The sequence below is a fragment of the Sciurus vulgaris genome (genome assembly GCF_902686455.1).
Source record: "Sciurus vulgaris genome assembly, chromosome: 4".
NCBI lineage: Eukaryota > Metazoa > Chordata > Mammalia > Rodentia > Sciuridae > Sciurus > Sciurus vulgaris.
The window spans coordinates 36,654,230-36,675,844 of NC_136464.1; the positions used below are offsets into that span (position 1 = coordinate 36,654,230).

The 21,615-nt window shown below is 43.0% G+C and overlaps 1 protein-coding gene across 2 annotated transcripts in view; it reads left to right on the forward strand.

Moving 5' to 3' along the window:
* Nucleotides 1–21,615, forward strand: part of MYOF (myoferlin) — a 153,789-nt gene that overhangs the window by 23,910 nt on the left and 108,264 nt on the right. For both annotated transcript variants that reach the window (XM_079137547.1, XM_079137548.1), the window contains exons 3-5: nt 463–554; nt 18,311–18,419; nt 20,926–21,013. In XM_079137547.1, coding sequence (XP_078993673.1) covers nt 463–554; nt 18,311–18,419; nt 20,926–21,013 — 289 coding nt within the window. The remainder of the gene's footprint in view (nt 1–462; nt 555–18,310; nt 18,420–20,925; nt 21,014–21,615) is intronic.

Below are 21,615 nucleotides of genomic sequence, written 5' to 3' on the forward strand. Positions count from 1 at the left end.
ACTTTTAAGTAAGGGTCCGACGCATGTTAGAAAATGTTTTCTTAGACTATTCATCTTCTTTGTGTGATAGTGATATAATTAAGAAGAGCAGATCACTTAAAAATAACTACTGAAGAAAATATTTTCACAGATAACATTTCATTTTATTTTTGCAACAGCTCTGGTAGGCATCCAGTCCAGTTCTGACCATGAGTCAGAGGTTCAGTGACCTGTCTAAAGCCACAGAACTGAGGAGATGGGAAAGTTGGGGCTGCCTGCAGGTTCTCTGAGTCTAAGGCTGGGCTGGGTCTCACACCCCTCAGCAGCTTCCAGGGGTATAATTTAATAGTTTCTACCTAACCGTAGAATTAAGTCCGAGAGACTGTCATGGGTGAAAATTTCATCCCAACAGGCAGTACTGTGCATCTTATTATGTTCTTCGATCCTCTTAACAGCCTATTTTCATAACCTTGATTTGAACAGATTTTGGAGTTTGACCTGAGGGGTGTACCACTGGACTTTTCATCTTCCCTTGGGATCGTTGTGAAAGATTTTGAGACAATTGGACAAAATAAGTAAGTTACTTTCAGCAGTTTTTCTCATGCCACATATCAAGTCACTATTGTTTATTTTGTTGACAATCACACTTGATAATACTTCCAATGTAACAGTGCTTTAATTCTATGCTCCTACTCCCTAAGGAACCAATATCGGTTGTGGTTAATCAATCACAGCACTTTTTTCCAATGATGGCAGTATTTCAAAGAGTCTGCAGACACGGAGCCACCACGAGTCTATCCTGCAACTTCTTGGTTAACTGTACATAGTCACTTCTCGCTTCTGGTTGTTTATCCGAGCTGTGGCTATATTGGACACAACACGAATCCTTCCTTTTTCCGATTATGTGTGGCCTATATACATCTTCATACTGTATCTTTCAGATTCATATGGGAGTGGTCATGGCGATGCCCAGGGTGACACCAGGGATTGTTCTCTGGGTAAAATTGGGCAGGAGTTCCAACACTGGTCCCCAGGAGACAGAATGACCTCAGTAAATTTAAACCAGTCCTGGAGCTGGACTTCGGTCATGTAGACTCAGAACCTAGTCTTGTTACGAACTCAAACTAACAAGTTCCCAAGAAACTAATACTTAAAACCAGAAGACCCACTCGATATCTTATAATGGAAATCGATTGCCCGATGGGTGGGCATGGCTGTCCTCTGATTCATTTTTTTTCAAGCCATAGTACATGATAAGCTAGATTACTCTTAAATGAAAGATGTCATTGTTCATAATATGTGCTATTTAATTAATAATGGGTTTGCAAAGAGAAAAAAGACCTAACATTTATTTATTTTAAAAATTTATTCTTTTTTTATGGATACAGACTGCATTTTGATTCATTGTACACAAATGGGATACAACTTTTCGTTTCTATGGTTGTGCACGAGGTAGATTCACACCATTCATGTAATCATACATGTACACAGGGTAATGACGTCTGTCTCATTCCACCATCTTTCATGCCCCCGCCCCCTCCCCCCTCATTTCCCTCTACGTAATATAAAGTTCCTTCATTCTTCTCTTACCCCCCACCTCCCCACCCCCATTATGGTTCATCATCCACTTAGGCAAAACATTCAGCCTTTGGTTTTCTGGGCTTGGCTTATTCACTTAGCATGATATTCTCCAATTCCATCCATTTATCTACAAATGCCAAAGTATTCTTCTTTATGACTGAATAATATTCGATTGTGTATATATACCACAGTTTCTTTATCCATTTATCTGTTGAAGGACATCTAGGTTGGTTCCACAATCTAGCTATTGTGAATTGAGCTGCTATAAACATTGATGTGTCTGTGTTACTGCAGTATGCTCATTTTAAGTCCTTTGGGTATAAACTGAGGAGTGGGATGCCCACATCAATTGTAAGAAGCATTTCAGTTTTTTATAATTAGTGCATTTAAAAATGCATGTCTTAGCTCAGGCATATTTGGTACAATCAGAAGGCTACAATGAGAGCAATAAACTAAACTAGGATGAGTTAGTTGAGATAGAGTGACCATATGCTCTGATTTGTTTGGGACAGTCCTGGTTGCTGTCCCAGTTCAAGGATTAATAATGCCCCTTTTGCTGTCAACAGCGACTTGGTTTGAACATTAAATTAGATGGTCACCCAATCATGGGGTCTTCCACTCAAGGGTCAGACTTAGCCTGGGCAGACATCAGCACCCTGGACAGTACACTGATAGAAACTGCCATGTTCATCTTTGATGTGATCCTTTCATTTGTGCTCTGTGGCCAACCAATGCCCCTTGTGGCTGATGCAGTTTTTTTCCCTTAAACTATGTAAATACATTCTAGCAAATTCTGGTCCCATTAGTCTTAGAATGAAAATCACTCTAGCTTTTTAAGGTTATGTTGCACATCTTAGCTTTGAACCATTATGTGATTTTTTTAAAAATCTCCCACCCCAAATCTCAGAGGACAGTTTTATTTCCTGCATTTCAAAGTGGGCACTAGAGCCTCACAGTACCTTGTAATTGTTACTAATAATATTCCTTTCTCTTCTTTGCTTTCCTTTTTCTGAAAATGGAACCACTGTTGATATTGTAGGCCAGCCCTCTCCAACAGAAATATAGGGCAGGGTGCATATGCAACTTAAAATTCTCTGGTAGCCACATTGGTAAAAGTAAAATGAAAACCAGTGAAATTAATACTAATTTTTGTTTGTTTGTTTTTGTGGTACTAGGGATGGAACCCAGGGTCTCACCCATGCTAAGCAAGCACTCCATCACTGAGCTACAGCACCAGATCCTTATATTTTTAACCCAGTATATCCAAAATGTTATCATTTCAGCATGCATCCATATTTTTAAAATTATCCAAAATATTTTACGTGCTTTCTCTTCCTTATTAAGTCTTTGAAATCTAGGACACTTATAGCATGTCCAATTTGGACAAACCATACTTCAAGTTCTGCATAGCCATGTGGTTGGAGGCCACCATATTGGACTGGATAGTTCATATCACTGGGCTCAAAACTCAGACCTCTCTGGATCCTCTCCCTTTTACTTCTTGTCCAATATGTTTCCAAATCTTATGTTTTCTTCCTTTCTGTGATCTGTGCCATGTGTTTTTATCCCTGCCCATAGCTGGCAGTCTGATTGAAGCCTCCATCACTTTGTGCCTATTTTAACATGGTAGCAGAATCTGATGGGCTGCCTCCCAGCTCCCATCTGTCTCTAGCTAAGTCCTTGCTTTCCTATAGCTGCACATTTGAGGGAGAGACAGAAAACAAACAAATACACAAATATGCAATGAGTCAGGTACCCTGTGAAGTGCTATGAGCTTAGGAGGAAGCTGTTATATAGTACAAAGAAGAATAAAGCAGAGTGAAAGATTAGAGAGTGGTTGAGGGTTGGGGACCAGGGAAGATGCTATTTTATATGAATGGTGACAAGGTAAGAGTTGAGCAGAGACCTAAAATGAAAGAATGAGCTGTGCCACTCTCCGGAGGAAAAGAAAATTCCAGGCAGAGAGAATGGCAAGTACAAAGGCCCCCGAGGCAGGAAGGTGTTTAAGAGACTTGAAGAGTCCAGTCAAGTTGGACAGCAATGAGCACGAGGGGGCGGAGTTGGGGAAGGATAAGAGGTCAGCAAAGCTGTGACATCCACGGCTTTGTGAACCTAGCATGGGCTTTGGATTTCATTCTCAGTGGAATGGGAATTGGGAATCCATTAAAGGGTTTTGAGTATGATCTGACATATTCTTAAATGATCATTCGGGCCTTGTGTATAGAGACTGGATATAGGAACCAGTTAGGAACAAGGGAAAATAATACTGGGAGCCTGTTATTTATTTGTTTTACAAATACATATGAAAACAGTGGGGCCCTGGGCTGATAGAACGAGGGGGAGAGAAGAAACCCCAGTCTGGACTCACCCTGGCACCATTTCAGGGGTCATGTGCTTTCTGCAGAAAGAGCTGATGTGCAGTTGATCTGAACCTGGACATTTTCTAATTCTGAACAACAACAAAAAATGCTATGGGTTCTGTTGTAAGAGGGTCCTTCTAAAGTTTAGGACTCTGTGCATCTTGGAGTCACGGTGTCTGCTGAGCATAAAGACCAACTGAGTATGTGGTCACTATGGTGTTATGATGACAGAGGAATGTTTAGGTGTCATAGAAAAAGGTAAATTCTAGGCAAAATATGAAGTAGATCTGCATCACTCTTTCAATCTTTCCCTCCCCACCCTCTCTTCCTCCAGCTGATTTTTCCCAGGCACCCAGTGTCCTTATTTTCCAGGGCTTCCTCCGGGGTACCTGCTCAGCCTGCCTCCTGAGCCATGCCCAGCACTCTCTGACACACTCTTTCCCAGAAAACTCACCTGTCCTGTGGCTCTGCCTTCAAGGTCCTGGTTTAAGGTGCTGAGAAACCAACCCCAGTGAAGGTGTAGTGGTTGCTAATAGTGAATTGTGCAATCTTCCCACAAACACTGGCTTTTGGACTGAAGCCAGTCACTTACCTGGAGGACTGAGCAAAACAGGACTTGTAGGCCCTGTGGCAGGGTCACTGGGGCAGAAGTTTTGAGCTCAGACATGTGTTCTCGGTTGTTCTGCAGACTTCACTGAATAGTGGAAGGCTGGCCCCGAGTCAGCTCTGTGCCTGGCAGGGCATGAGGGTATTATTGCTCTGTCACCTCTGCTCTTCTGTACCAAAGAGTGTGCCCCCATTATCAGAGGGGCATTGTTTCCACCAACTGAACTCTACACAGACCTTGGCCAAATTATCTGTACATTTTAGAAAAAAGAAAACCCTCTAGGAATAAGACATATGTTTGAAATATGTTTGCATTTTGGCCTTTGGCCCCAGATTGTCTTCTTGGCTTTTCTGCTGAAGATTTGGCCTTGAGGCTTCTGTGGACTGTCCAGTGTGAGAATGCTTCTGAGCATTTTTCTTCCAGTTTAAGGAATGTCCTGTCTGCCGGCTTGCCTGTTGCCATGGAGACTGGCAGCTGCAAACATTTCTCTCTTGGCATCTGTTTGCCTGTCAGCGAACAGCGCCAGCGGCTTGGGTTGGCCTGTGTGCCAAAGCCGCACCTTGGACAGACGGGTCCCAGGTGGTCCCAGCATTCACAGCCCTGGTGCCCCAGGACTGCCCCTTCTCAGGTGCTGGGAGCCGGGTGGGTTGTCCAGTGCCACTGCTGCAGTCCCTCACATCAGAGTCATCCAGGCAGCCTTGCAGACTGAAGGAGCATGATGGAAGAGTCAGAGCAGCTTCTTGATCACATGATAGACAAAAATGACATTTTTAGCTGTAATGTCAGAGTGCAAGGATTTTCCCAGTGACTGAAGAATGAGAGTTCTCTTAGCAGATAAGGCTGTCCCTTAGGACTAACATATGAACTCATTCTCCCACTTGATCTTCACACTCACCTACGAAACGGGTCTGTTTTTCCTCAGAGAGATTTAGTAACCTGTTCGCAATCATACTGCAGGGTATGAGGGTATGTGTCCGTCAGCTTGTTCATGTTCAGGCCCGTACTCTTGACTTAGGTTATAATGGAAGCCTTTGAGCACCAATAGGAACCAAGATATACATCAAAGAATCAATGATTTCTTTGCTAAAATGGAAGTTGTTTTCTTCCTAATTTTGAAAAAAAGAAAAAGCTGTTAATATCAGAGTATTGGCAGCTTTTGTAGGTTCTTCTCCAGATAAAATCCGTAAAATTTTTGTTCTGTTGGATAGGAAGTCACATATGCTTCGTATTCTACAATGGGCATGATTTGTTGAGAGTTTATATCTCATCTCATTTAATTTCACAATGACTTTGAGAAGTGAAGAGGAGACTTGAGGCTCAGGGAATTGAGGCTGGACTCTGATACCTTGGCATTCTGGCCCTGCTGCAACCCACTTGAGTTCCTCAAGAAGACCACCTTCAGGAGGCTGGACATGTAGGAGTGAAGTGAACTTACAAGTATGTGTGTGCTGCACACACATTTGTGCCTGTTCAGGGGAAGAAAAGAGGCACCGAGCAGGGCTTCTGCACGAGCTGTCCCCTCTTGATGTGGTGTCCTTTCCCTCATACTGCAGTAGATATAAAATTTTGTCACTTGGCCTTAGCATCTCTGACCACCTGGCCCAGAACCGTCCCTTCTGGTCACTGTCCATCTCATGCCCTGTTTTATTTCTTCAGAACCCTTCTTGTGAAGCTCTAATGAGCACAGGAGTCTCTGGGCAATTGGATGTTAGGGTTGGGGCTGGGGCTGAAACAAGTGCTCAGAGAATGTTGGTCTGCACAACCCAGTTCAGTGTTGATGCTGCAATGTTCTTATCCAGTTACTTCATCTGCCGGCTTTGCTGGACAACAAACTCCACACCCTTGTTGTTCAGTGCTGTACCACCAGCCCTGAGCACAGGGCCTGGCATAAGGGAGGCTCTTGGTAAATGTTTGTTGAATGAATGAATGAAAAAATGCTCTATTTATTTAACATTTAAAAATCACCCTATGGAGAAATGTTTTACCACATGCACCTCAGAAAGAGCCATTAATCTCCAGGATATCTAAAGAACTCAAAAAACTTAATACCAAAAACACAAAAAAACCAATCAATAAATGGGCCAAGGAACTGAACAGATACTTCACAGAAGAAGAAATATGATCAATCAACAAATATATGAAAAAATCTTCAACATCTCTAGCAATTAGAGAAATGCAAATCAAAACTACTCTAAGATTTCATCTCAACTCCAGTCAGAATGGCAATTATCAAGGATGCAAGCATCAATAAATGTTGTCAAGGATGTGGGGGAAAAGGTACACTCAATACCTGGCTGATGGGATTGCAAATTTGTGTAACCACTCTGGAGATTCCTTAGAAAACTTGGAATGGACCCACCATTTGACCTAGCTATCTCACTCCTCAGTTTATACCCAAAGGACTTAAAATCAGCATACATATCAATATTTATAGCAGCTCAACTCACACTAGCTAAACTATGGAACCAAACTAGGTTCCCTTCAACAGATAGATGGCTAAAGAAAATGTGATATATATACACAATGGACTATTACTTAGGTTAAAGAAGAAAGAAATTATGGCATTTGCAGGTAAATGGATGGAACTGGAGAATATCATGCTAAGTGAAATAAGCTAATCCCAAAAAACCAAAGGACGAATCTTTTCTCTGATATGCAGATACTAATTCACAATGGGGGGTGTGCTAGGGAAGAATAGAGTTACTTTAGATTAGGTAAAGGGGAAGAAGGGAGGGGAGGGGGTGTGGGAGTAGGAAGGATAGACGAATTGGACATTAATACCCTATATACAGACACATAATGGGGGGGAGGGAAGGGTTAGTGTTAGGGTTAGAGTTAGGGTTAGGGAGGGGGGCAAGTATGGAGGAAGGAAGTACTGTATAGAGGGTAAAGAGGGGTGGGAGGGGTGGGGGGAAGGGAAAAAATAACAGAATGAATCAAACAACATTACTCTATGTAAATTTATGATTACACAAATGGTATGCCTTTACGCCATGTACAAACAGAGAAACAACATGTATCCCATTTGTTTACAATAAAAAAAAAAATACCCTATATACATATGTCACTACACAACTGTGTGATCCTACATCATGTACCACCAGAAGAATGAGAAGTTATACTCTATTTATGTAAGATGTTGCAAAATGCATTTTACTATCATGTATATTTAATCAGGACAAATTAAAAAAAAAAAATTCTAACAAGGAAAAAAATCACCCTATGGCTGTCATGTTAGCCCACTGGTAAAGAGCAACTTCTGTGGAATCTGCCCTCCTCAGCTCTCTGGAACAGTTCTGATTCCAGCTTGGGTTTAAGCAACAAGCAAATGTCTGCTATTTGGTAGAGAGATGTGGAATAATACCAAGCTCCCAGGAGGGTGGTAGAGTGGCACGGTGGTATTCTGGAGTCAGACAGAGGCTGTTTAGAGACCCAGCTCTACTGATCATGCACAAGTGACCATGGGCAAGTTACTTCATCTCCCCAGGCCTCAGAAGTCTCAGTCATAAAATGACCACCATAGTGTAGCAGTTCCGCTTATGCTAGGATGACAAAATGGGGATAAGATTTACTCACCCTCTTGACAACTGAAAAACTAGCCCAAATGCAGTAGTTTTCAGATATCACTGACACAGGACAGCAATATCTAAGAGATATGCTCCTAAGAGAGGGGAAGCAAATGAGGAGAGCCTTGAGTACCAGCTGAATGCCTAGGGAGACCCATTCCTGAGCCACAGTGTGGGAGAGGGTCCCAGGCAGACCCTGATTGTCTCCCAGAGCTGGAGAGATGCAGGTGGGAGCCTAGAGAGGCCAAGGTGACTCAGGGACCAAGAGGAAAGGGTAACAGACAGAGAGGGGGACAGAGGGACAGAGACATCCAGACACAAAGCAACAGAGAAAAAGAGAGAGAGAGAGAGAGAGAGAGAGAGAGAGAGGAGAGAGAGAGAGGGAGGAGAGAGAGAGAGAGGAGGAGAGAGAGAGAGAGAGAGGAGAGGAGAGAGGAGAGAGAGAGGATGAGAGATGAGAGAGAGAGAGGGAGAGGAGAGAGAGAGAGCTGTTCCAGAGATTGGCAGCGAGTTCTCCTGGACTCCTTCAGCTGAGGGCTGATCAGTGAGGAAACTATTGATACAGGGGGAAAGAGCCCCTGCCAAGAGGCAAACCAATATCATCCTGGGGACTCACACAGGACTAGGAATAGTTTATGTTCCCACCACTCAGAGTGGAAAAACCTCGTAATTCATGGAGAAGGATTTTACCTTAGTAATATGGAGGGGGGAAAAAAAAGGCAATAGAAACTGACCTGAAATTCCTGAAATGGCATGGAAGATAACATTAGTAGGCGTGGACAATGAGCAGTGTATTATATTTCACAGATTTAAGTGCTTGAGCATGAGACATGGAAGATACAGGAAAGTTCCAAACTGAACTAATGGAGATGAAAATTATAATGTCTGAGATAAAATGACCATAATTAGCTCTCTAAGAGTTTGCATTTCTAGTATTCTTTCCTGCCACATGTTTGTGCCTGTGCATGCAAAACCACCATCCCAGGCATCCACACCCACATGCAGAGAAGTCAGCAACAATATCTGAATCTAAGATACCATGCAAGACATCTGTTCTGCTATATTGTATGTAAGAAGGAGATAACAGAAACCTTAATATACCTACAAAGAAAATTATTCAAGTTGTGCATAACAGGCATGGGCAAGCGTCCATCTGTTGATGCTGAGATTAGGTTGGATGTTAGTTCTGCTACTTACTGGCTGGGTGAATCTTGGCAAGTCTCTTCATCTTTTTAATGGGGAATAAAATACTTCCTCAATAAAATCTAGACAAAAGGGCACATCTAATATAATTAAGGAAACATTTCAATTTCCTGATGAAAACATAATAGCGAACGCTTTTGTGGGTTTACTAAGTGGGAGAGATTGTGCTAAAACTGTTCTACACATAACCATATTTCATCTTTATTACAATTCTCAGTCAGTCTATCCCCAACTTATAGATAAGAAAAATATGGCTCAGAGAGATATGCCAAATTGGGTAAGGTCATTTAGCTCTATAAGGGAAGATCGTGGAATTAATGTATATTCAAATCATCTTACACTGAGCCCAGAGCCTCCAGGATTTGTTCTGTGGGTGTGATGTGTATGTGTGTGTGTGTGTGAGATGTGTGTGTGTGCGTGTGTGTGTGTTAAGGTTGTGGACCATTGTGCTAGAATGTGAGAGGACAGCATAATAAACACACACACACACACACACACACGTAGCAATTAGGGGGCTATGAATTAGAAAGTGAAAGGAAAAGATTAGATTGTGAAATATGCTAACTCCCTGGGTCAAGTTTGGTTTTTTTGGTTTTTTTTTTTTTGTTTGTTTGTTTGTTTGTTTGTTTGTTTGTTTGTTTTTCAATTAGAGAAAGCACAATGAGTGTGGTTGAGAATGAAATTAGCTTGCCAGGGCGGAGTATCTGTAGATCTGTCTTCCAGCTTTTACCACTGTTATTCCTCCTAGTTCTGAGACTGGTTCCTGACCTTGCCATGTGTCCACATGACAGTGGGGTTTATTTAGATGTCCCCTTTCTCTCTCGGGTGTGGGGAGGTGGCAGACAACCATGACTGCTTTTCTGACTGGAGTAGCTAGAAGTCTGTGTAGAAATCTGAATCAGAAGCACATGTTACCATACAGCAGAATTCTCAGTTCTGATTTCTCTTTAGTTCCATATTTGTAGCAGAGCAACAAAACTACAGAAAGATCATGGTTACTTAGGGTTGGATGTCTCTGGATGCTGCAGAGGCTGTACTGCAGTACCTGGGGAGCCCCCAGTTAAGGAGCTGGAGTCCTGGGGCATCTGTTACAGTCTTGTGAGTGAGCAAGGGTAGACCACATGCCCAGAGAAAGATGCCCAGGGAAAGAGAAAGGAATTTCCTAACAATAAGACTGTAATTCTCTTTGCATTGTTCTTTGGAAGATGATCTCTTAGGAGAGGAAGCTTTATTTTTTTCAGGTCCAGGGATTGAACCTAGGGGCACTTAACCACTGAACCACACCCTTTTTATTTGTTTTGATACAGGGTCTCACTAAGTTGCTTTGGGTCTCGTTAAGTTGCTAAGTCTGGCTTTGAACTTGAGATCCTCCTTACAGGTGTGTGCCACCATACCCAGCTACATAAGTTTTTTGTTTTATGTTTTGCAGTTCTGGGAATTAAACCCAGGCCTTGCATGTGCTAGGCAGGCACTCTGCCACTGAGTTCTATCTCCAGCCTCTAGGAGAAGAAGCTTTATAATGCACAAATAATTTGCAAGGTCATTGGACTGTCTTCAGTGACATATCAATTCATTTATTCATCATATAAATATATACTAATGCCTACTCTGGGTCAGAAATGGCTTTGGGCACTCACTGGGGGAGCCCTTTGCCTTTCATCGAACTAACATGTATTTGGGAAGAGATAATAACCAAATAACTACACATCTAGTAATACCAGATGGTGATGAGTGGTAGAAAGAAAGTAAAGCAGGGTACAAAGAAAGAAAATGACAGGGTAAGGAGAGTGTGCTGTTAGATAGGGTTTTCATATAAGGATTGGTTTTGGGGGTTCTTCTATAATGAAACCTCTCATTTTATAAGAATTCCGGATTGAAAAACTTTATTCAGATTCCACTAAATTGGATTTCATGAGTTTTCCACTGCAGCTGAAGTTTGCCTCTTTCTAACTCTGGAAATAAAAGTTTCCTCCCAGACAGATTTGTGGTACCCGTGGCCTCAGCATAGGAAGGGGGCTATCTGTAATGGGCAAGAGAAAGGGCTGGTTTGAAGAACTTTGCACAGCACTTGTACAGGAGTGGAGGTGGGCAGTGACAAGGGGTTCTTGCGTGTTCGTTCATACTCGCCCGCCCCCTGTGTGATGAGCCCCACTGTGGCTGGGGCTGGACCTGTGTTCAGACCAGCTTTCCCTGCAAGTACTCGCCTGAGCCACATCCTTCTAAGCTTCTTTGAAATTCTCTTTTCTAGAATGATGTTGGAAAAAATAATAAAAGAATTATCCCTTTAGCCCTAATAAAAGCACCACCAGGTAGGAGCTGACACTGTCAGTGTTTACAGACAAGGAGACTAAAGCTCAGCCAAGTGGACCTGTACAGATCCCATATAGCACAAGATGAGGCAGAGCTGGTCAGGTCTGCCTACCTCCAGGTTCAGAGTCACTCTGCTGTGTGGTCTCCCTTACCTTATAAGCCGCAGGGGCATGAATGAATAAATAAATGCTCCAATGAAGGAAAAGCTATGACTGTGATTATAATGGTTGAGGGAGTTGGATGAGTCAGAGCCAGAGAACTCCACTGACCCATCTGAGTGGGCAAGCATGGATTCAGACTGTTGAGCCTGAGTGGACAGGGGAATCAGTCACATGGAAATAGGAAAATTAGCAGGGTATAGTCCTTTTATTTACAAAATATTGATCCAGGTGCATTGGCGCTCTCCTGTAATGCCAGCCACTCAGGAGGCTGAGGCAGGAGGATTGCCAGCTCTAGCTCAGCCTCAGCAGCTTAGCAAAAGCCTATCTCAAAATAAAAAGTAAAATGGGGTGGGATGTACCTCAGTGGGAAAGCACCCCTGGGTTCAACAGTGATACTGAGTGTCTTTAAGCTACCAGGCATTAGGCTGGTCAACCTGCTCCTTACAGCCACCAGGTAACTGACGCCCACCACCTGGATACTTTACTGGACCGGGGGCTCTCTGGTGGGAGACCTGGCCTTCCATCATCCAACGTTAAAGAGATGTGGCTTGTGGCAGGATAGGCAGGGAAAAGTAGAGCAGACACTGGGCCAGTACTGCCATGACCTTTGGGCTAGGTCCATGCTGCTAAAACCAGGAAATGGAGTTTGTTAAAAGTATAGGGGAGGCTTGTGCACAGCAAGGTTTGGGAACTTTTGAGGACCAGTGTTTCTCTGTTGTTTAAAACCCATACTCCCCTTTTAATGAACGAGAAAGAATCCTCCAGGTTCTCCCACAATCCTAGTGTTCTGTTCTTATGTTAAATGGTTGGCTTTCTATGCACATTTCTCAAATGAGAACCTGCATTATCACATTGGATGTTTTCAGAACCCCACGTGCCCCCTGTTCCCTGATCCTGCTTTGCCAGCCGCCTTCTCTTCCCCCAGCCCTGCACTCACCCTCTTCCTTCCTCAGACTCCCGATGGAGGTTACTGGTCTAGACCATTGTTTCTCAGACTGTGTAAGAATTGTCTAAGGAAAATGTCTGGCTCAGGGTCCTGGGAACCTGCAAAGATCTAGGTGTTGCTGCTGCAGGGAGGCACATTCTGAGAAAGAGCTCAGGAGATAATCCAGAGGCTGACAAGGGTGGGTCAGGGGTCTGGGAGGTGCGAGTGGATGGGAGACATGGGCAGATGCTCTTAGAGGGGCTTTTGCCTTGGCAAGGGATTCTTGCAGTGTTATTTGCTAACTTGGCTCTGTTAAAGAAAAGATTGTTCAGTGACACTCATTAAAGCATGGTAAGGAAAACTTTATCCAGGACCATTGCCGCAGTCAGAGGGACCACTGCAACCAGGTTTTGCAGAGAGAGAGAGAGAGAGAGAGAGAGAGAGAGAGAGGGGAGGGGGGGGACTGGGCTCCACTTCACAGACAGCCTGTGCAAGGAACAGGGTAGGAACTGGGGGATGGAAAATTTCTAAGAGGAAACATCAGGGATAAGGGGGATTCTAGCTAAACCAACCTAACAGGATTCTTGCTGAAGGCAGGCCAGGGTGATCAGATGTCACATGGGGGATGGCGGAAGATGAAGAATCCGATTAGATACGGATTGCTAAACTGACTTAGCAGGGTTCTTGGCTAAAAGGCACTTTATAAGGAAGTATACAGGAGACGGTTCAGGAGGCTGACTGAAGTCTAGTCGAGCAAAGGATCTGCCCCTGCCTTTCCTACTAGTCTGATTCTGGTTCACATTAAGGGGCCTGCTTGGCTCTTGCACCTATTGGCTTGAGACCATGGGGGGACCCTGATGAACTGGCTCAGGAGAGGGATAAGTGTGGGGACGGGAGTTGGAGACCCAGCCTTGGAACCCCGGGGCCATACAGGCCTGGCCAAAATGAAAAGGCTCAGCCTGCGAAGAGCCTGTGCTTCAAAGGATGGGAGGTCAGCATCTTCAGTTTCTCCACATGGGACCTGGGGGCAGCTTGGGAACTTTTTTTGTTCAATTCAGCTTCCCAGAGGACAGCAAGACAGTCCTCTACTACAGTCCCTAGAGGCAGGAACAGCACAATGTGTGGTTTATTTTCCAGCCTCCAACATATTTCTCCTTTTCTTCATGAAGGAATTTCCAGTAAACCCTCCTGCAGTAATTAATCCGTGTGGGCTGTGTCCCGGCTGCAGAGAAGGCTTGGTGTACGTGAGCTCCCCTGCTTAAGAACCCAGCCAGCGAGGCCTGACTCATCACAGAGGCATGCGGCTCTCCATGTTTGCGCCAATGCTAATGGGAGGACATTCTCCATTCCTCTTTTTTAAACAAACTACACTTTGTCTATTTTAAGATGAACAAAATAGCCAAGGAAGTTCTTAACCAGCACTTGCATAACTAAATCGACTGGTTTACCATTAAACTTTTTATTCCCCCAATTCTAATATCTGAGTTAGGATCGTCAAGTTGTTGCTCCCATTGCTTGAGATTAGTTCCCTGTCACACAGAAACCCAACTCCAAGTCATATGACATTCATGGACTGAAAGGAAAAGGAGCATGACTGTGTTTTTCTTCACTTTAAAATACATCTGCAACTGATTAATGCCACAAGTAAAGCCAGGGAGCTGAAGAGCCTTTCGCTGCAGTTTCCTTTTGAGCCCCGGTCTGCCTGTTTTGGTGTGGGGTGTAGTCCAGGGGGAGACTGATTTTTTTCCATGAAATACAGGGCCATTTCCCCACTCCCCTTGTACCATCTTTTTGGCCCATTCATAGCAGTAATAATATGAAAGAAAGAAGGTGCCTGGTTCAGTGTCACCTCCTTTAAAGGAATTTGGCTGTGGTCAGATTGAGCTGTTCCAATCCCCTTGGAAGAGGCCAACTCACCATTTCCAGTTTTTCACAATATTCTGTATCCAGGCAACGCAGCAGCAAATAGGCCTGGCCAAGCCTGCCTGGGAGTTCCTGCAGAGCTCCAGCTTGCCCAGAGGGGAAGTTTCTTTTGACTCACAGTTAAAGTTCTTAGAAGCTATAACTGTCCCTTTTTTCTCAACCCAGCCTAGCTGTAACAATATCTCTGGGATTATAGTTTTTCCAAGTTTCCATCTAAACACACCAGCTTTATTTCAGAAAAAAATAAAATAAAATCTGGTTTCTTTTACATGTCCCCCACGAACGAAAGCTTCAGAGTCTTATGATGAAAAAGTAGATTTTTGGAATGGGACTAAAGGTTTCTAAAAGAAGAAATTGAGGTTAAAGTTTATAATTGGCTTCTTTTTACTTTACTCCATTCCTGGTCAGTGATCTGTTGCTACTGTCTCATGAGAAAGCAAAAGCAGAAGATATTGGTTAAGTCAGATGGGAGGGTGAGAAGCCATTCAGGATCATAAAGGATCAGCAGATGGGCTCTGTGTTTTAGGTAAGCTTGTTCTCTCCATTTAGCCACAAGCCCCACCTGCTGTCACTCACAACACTCAGTGTGTTCCACATTTATGTTACTGGCCTAACCTTTCCCCCTGACACCCTATGTGAATTAGTTTCGTTTTACAATGTTTTAGGCTGATATTCTTTTTTTTTTTTTATTTTTTTTATTTTTTTAGTTTTATTTTATTCATTTATTGATATGTGGTGCTTCACACATGGTAGGCAAGTACTCTACCACTGAGCCACAACCCAGTCCTCAGCCAATATTCTTGAAAGCAGAAACCCTGCTTATCATTCTGGGTTGCCCAACACAGTTTAGGAGTGAGGGTTAGGGTTAGGGTTAGACAGGAAAAACTTCAAGATAAAGTAAATATTTAACATGAGATTATTCCCTAAGTAGACATATAAAAAGAACAGCATCTATACAAGCATATATAACAGACTTTTAGAGCTGAAAATGACTTACTTACATCCACTTGTCTGCCAATAATGAAGTGGGCTTAGAAGGATGAGTGACTCAGATGGGCCTCAGAGTTAGGGCTAGAGCAGTAACTATTCTCAAACTGGGGCAGTTTTGCTCTCCAGGGGACAACCAGCAACGTGCTAGTTGATGATCATAGCTGGGCAGGGGCACTATGAGCATTTAGTGGGTAGAGGCCAGGGGTGCTGCTGAATAGGTGACAAAGCACAGGACAGCTCCTCACAGGGAAAAAAACAAAAACAAAAACAAACGAACAAACAAACAACAACAAAAACAACAAAAACTAATGGGTTCAAAATGTCAGCAGTGCCAAGGTTGAGAATGTTGGTCCAACCCCAGGCCAGGCCTCTTTCCACTTCTACATTGTCTCAGCATGCTACAAGGTTCATGCTAAGATTTATTTACTGCTGATAGAGGTTTAGGTCATTTTGACTTTAGCAGAAGCAAATCAGTACATGTTCAATTGTGCAAAGTCATTATCTTGATCAGAGTTAGGCCATGAATCACCCAACTGTGAGGAATAAAGTCACATTCGTTTCCATGTCTTTCAAGGAGAGTATCTCATTGAGACATTTGACAACAGTCAGATGACTTTTTAAAACATAGGCTTTTCACGCTTCCTTCTTCTTTAAAGCTAAATTAGCCAAACCCATGACTCCTTCATTTTATTTTTGTGGTGCCTCGTTACTGCTAGGCAAGTACTCCACCTCTGAGCTATGTCCTCAAAGTGACTGTTCTATTCTAATACCATAGAAATATTCTAAAAGCATAGAAAGCAGTTCTCAGCTCTCCGTGGGGCCAAGGGAGAGGTATTAGGGCTCTCACTTTGTGTTGGAGGAATAGCTTTGTCTGGTGGCAATGGAGCAAGGTATGGACCACTGTCCTCAATATGGCAGGGGAATAAAAATTCAACCAAGGAGAAAAAAATACTCTAAACAGTATACTGAGTGAACAGACTCATCTAAAAAATACTCAAAATTGACTAGTAGATCTAATTTCTGTATTGACTTGAAAAGGATGAAAAATTCACTTTCATTTCTCTGGAGACAATTTTTTTTCTTTTCTGTTGCTAACCACAGACTGTGCTTAGGATATTAGAAGAGACAAAAATCTGTCATAGTTGTTGAGCATCGTGTGTAGCGCTCTGTATGAGAACATGCACTCTTCCAAGAAATTGTAAGAAATGATCTACATTGCTGGATAAATGGAGTGAAACAGCTCCATAGCAATTTCCTGGTTTGTGCAATAAAATAGATCTCTTCAGAGAAAGTGAAATCACTTAATATTGTGGAGTCACTGATGCATGTGATTGGGTTACGGACTCCAGTTCTACAATCTAGACCTCCTTTTGAGGTCTGAGTTGGAGAGAGGAAAATGGATATATATTTGTCACTTCAGAAACATTCTGTGCCCATGTTGACATCAACTTTCACTTCCTGATTTTTAAAGAAACTGTACAAATTTTAAGATGTTATTTCTCCATAAAATGAAACTTTCCTGATTATTAATTTTGCCCCAAAGCCCAGAGTGACATAAAAATACTCAACTACAGTTTTCTTCACCCTGAATTTTTTTTTTTTTTTTAATGGAGAATCTCTTCTATCACTTTAAGGGCTTGATATTCATTTTCTGTTTTAATGCTAATGGTTTTCTGTTCTATCACATTTGCTATGTATTAGTGTAAGTCGTTGCAAAGGTAGCAAGGTCTTAGTAACATGAAAACACTCTTACTATTCCTTTTTTCCTTTTTCAGCATCCACAACTGAGATGAAAGCACACCCTGGGCTCCCTTGCTTTCCACAAAGCGAACTTCTTCAACTCCCCTGTTTTCATTCATGTTTCTGGTTACATCCTCCCCGTCACATACAATCTTCCATGGGTTACAATTTTACAGTTGACCAGTTCCCTGGGGATGTGTTCTGTCCATTTTTAAGTCATGTGCCTTACTATAAAAATGTTTCAGATCTTCTTCCTTAATTATTCTTTCCTTCACTCAGTAAATATCTTTTAAGTAGCTGCCACGTCCCAGGCTCTGGGTTACAGTAGTGGACAAAACAGGAACAACCCAAGCTTTTAGGGAGCTTCACTCTAGTGAGGGAGACACAGGGTGCTTCTCTGTTGCAGTCGGTGCAGTGGAGACAGGTGGGCCAGTAGCAGAGACTTGGTCTAACCCAGGCAGAGAGAACAGTGCCCACTTCTGAATCAAATTGCTGTTCCACCATTCAGCTATGGTGGGGTAGCAAGTTATCCCCATCAGTGATCCGCCAACCTTTTCTCAAAGTAGACACTCTGAAGGTCTATGGGGCCGTGGCGGAGGGTAGCAGGGGACATACGTTTTCACAGTGGGCAAAGTTCTGTGTCCTTTTAATTTCCCATTACAGAGGAATACCTTCCATCTTACTGAGTTTTGTCCTGGATTCTGGCTGTATTTGTCTTTCCTGCTGGTCCATCTACCTCGGTCGTGACTGTTGGAATTTCATAGGCATTATAGTTAGACTCTTGAGCTGACTACTTGTTATGGTGGCAGATATGTCATGTTTACTTCAAAAATACCTGGACACATCTCATTATGATTTGATTTAAATGATAACAATGAATAGCAGAGGGTTGGGGAGGGATCCCACGAGACAATGGTGCAAGCCCCCTACTTACACTACTGTGTGCTTTTTGTGTTCCCCTGCAGATTAATTGGCACAGCAACCGTCTCCCTGAAGGACCTGTCTGGAGACCAGAGCAGATCACTGCCCTACAAATTCATTTCCCTGCTAAATGAAAAGGGACAAGACACGGGGGTGAGCATTCCCTCTTGCTGTTGTTAAGTTTATTTTCTGATCGCAGCCTCTCTAAATAGGTACATATTGTCTGAAGCACAATCAGAATTCAATTGTGCTTTTAAAAAATCAGCTTCATGTGACTACTAACAAGCGTCCATAGAGCTACCTCACTCAGCCCGTAACCTCTCACTGCTTCATTTTCCGATCAATGTATTTTGCTTGAGAGCGTGGGCAAATGTAAAAATTGGTAGGTACTAAGAGAGAGTATCCCTGTAGGCAAGAATACAGGTTAGGCTTCTCAGCCTCCATGAGAGAGAGTCAACTGTGCTGTTCTGGTCTCTGAAATAACCAGTTTGCTATGGATCAATGTTCTGATCATGAAACATTGATTCAAAATGTCATCTATCATCAGTCTACCCCAAACCTAGCTGAGAGAAATGATACTGAGGAAAGATGGTCTGCCAGGGATTTTCCTGACTTCTTATTTTTTGGAACATGGAAGAAAGCCCATGTAAAACTCTAAAAATGGCAGAACCAATGTGATTGAATGGAGAAGGGAATGTAAAGGCCCTGGAGCGCTGCCCCTGGATCCTCTCACCCCTGCTGGGGTCCCTAGAGCCCCTCTGGGCATCCAGAAGCTACTTGGACCCCAGCAGGAAAACAAGTGAGCCAGCAGATGAGCCATCTGTGTGCTCTTCTGGGTTTTGATTCCTTGGACTAAGTTTAGCAACAGAGCCCCTCAGTGATCCCTGTGTTTGGCCATCATGCTGTGGCCTTGGTCTTGGTAACAGGTAGCCACAAGATTCTGCTCTTACAATTCCCCGCTCCCGGTGCTGGGGGTCAAAACCAAGGCCACACGCACGCAGGGCAAGATACCACTGAGCTCTCTCCCCAGCCTTTTGATTTTATTTTGGAGACAGCATCTTGCCCAGGCTGGCATCCACCTCCTGAGCTGTAGGATCACAGGCAGCACTGAGCCCCGCTTCTTATGATTCTTTATTTGCTATGGGACTGTGGACATGCATATTTATTAATCTCAGTGTCTCCTAGATCAATAGTTCTTTTTAATTTTTTTGGTATGAGGGATTGAACCCTGTGGTGCTTAATCGCTGAGCCACATCCTTAGCCCTTTTTAATATTTTATTTAGAGACAGGGTCTCACTAAGTTGTTTTAGGCCCTCACTAAATTGCTGAGGCTGGCTTTGAATTTTTGGTCCTCCTGCCTCAGCCTCCTGAGTCCCTGGCATTACAGGTCTGTGCCACTGTGCCCAACTCTCTAGATGAATTGTTTAAGTTACTCACCAAATATGCTGATCCATGAGGGAATATTCACTGATAAGTAGTCACACACACAAAAAAAGCAATGCAATGTGTGTGCGTGTGTTAAGAGACCACCAGATGTAGCAAAAGTAACAAATTAATGTTTGAATGCTCATTTAAATTTTTATGCCAAATAAACAATGATTTTTTTTTCTTTTTAGTGTATGTCCTATATTTTATCTGGTAGCGTAATGTGTGTGTGTGTGTGTGTGTGTGTGTGTGTGTGTGTGTGTGTGTGTGGTGTGTCTTTGTGTGTTCATGAGCATGCACACATCATCCTTATTGCAAAGGACTTCCTTTATTCTGAGGTTTCTCTTTCCCTGTTTTGGATATTAAAATGTCTTTCTTTTATGAAATGACTGTGACAGTAAATGGTAATTGTGGGCACATGTTTGGCAAAATAAAAATTAGCAATCCTGTGTTGATTTCCCCTAGAAAAATTTTATTTTTAAATTTTGTAGATTCATGAAATATAAACACATAATAAACTCTAAAATAGAATTTTGTCTAAGATTTTATGAACAGGAATAACTTTATCTCCTGTATGGACCTAATATGTTTCCTTCTTTCTAGTAATGAGAGTTATACAGAATTTTGTTTTCCTTTTTTCTTTGACTCGCAAGCATTTTGGGATCATGGTTTATGTGAGAGGGATGACTTTATAATTTGCATATTTGTTTCCTCTACTCAGACTAGTCTTCCCTTTTTGATCCTATTTTATGAATCACATTGTTATATGCATTTTGTTAGACCCTTAAAATTCTTTATTAGACAAAAATGTGAAAATAAATCTCAGCAGTTGATACCCATATAAGTCAACAAGCAACAAATGAATTAGGCATTAAAAATGAGTGTCCTCAATTGTAGCTCTGTAATCAGAGGCCATGTCCCCTATAAGATGGAGCCTAATTCCAAGTTCATACTTGCTTGTTACAAACTTGACTCCAGGTAGTGACATTGCCTCTTAGGAATGATACACTTGGCACCCTTTAAGAGGTAGCTCCTTTCCCATTCCACCTTGGCTCACATGTGGGAAAACAGGAATAGACCTGCATGTGGCGTCACTGTTCTCCCTGTCTAGTCTAACTTTCCTACTTCCCTGCTCATCCCTTCTTAGAGTTTTACTCCTGCTGGGCTGACTGGCATTGAATCAGTAACGTTCTGATGCCCCGCACTGATTCTGTGATGAATTATTTCTATGCAGGCCACCATTGACTTGGTGATCGGCTATGATCCACCTTCAGCTCCACATCCAAGTGACCCAAGTGGAACCAGCATGCCAGGCACAGGAGGTAAGCTGAATTCTTCTGAGGGCCAGGTCACTCCAAGAGAAATCTGCTAAGACACACAAGTATTATTACACTGTCTGCAGCTTCCTGCCCAGCAGATGGGGGCTCTATACGGCAGGTGGAGCTGCCTGAATTGGGACATTGCAATTGTCTATGAATTGCCCTTCAAGGTGGAGGGGAAAGGTGAAACAGTCCTTTGTAAACAACTTCACCACAAACCCGCCCAGCACACACCTGGACTGCAGAACAATGTCCCAAGCATGGTGTTTTCTCGGGTTTGTGGGTCCCATTCCAGACAGTGTTCCAGGTTGTGGGGTTCATGGAGTGGCCTCTCTGCTCTCTTCTATGTGTCTTCTTGCCTCCCCAAAAGTGTGACCAGTGGACTGTGCTCTTGGGGACCAGTCTCATAGTCAGCCGGTACCTTGGACTTGGGGTCTCTTTCTCTGTCTCCCTTGGCCCTGATCCCCTCCACCCTCAAACAACAGTCCCTTGGTCCTTTAGCCAATTGCTTCTCTTCAGAACAACCCTCCTCTTATTCTCCTTGATCCTGACATGGGTTGTCAGTCAGTGGGGCCATCAGATCCTATAACTCAGGGCAGGGTTGA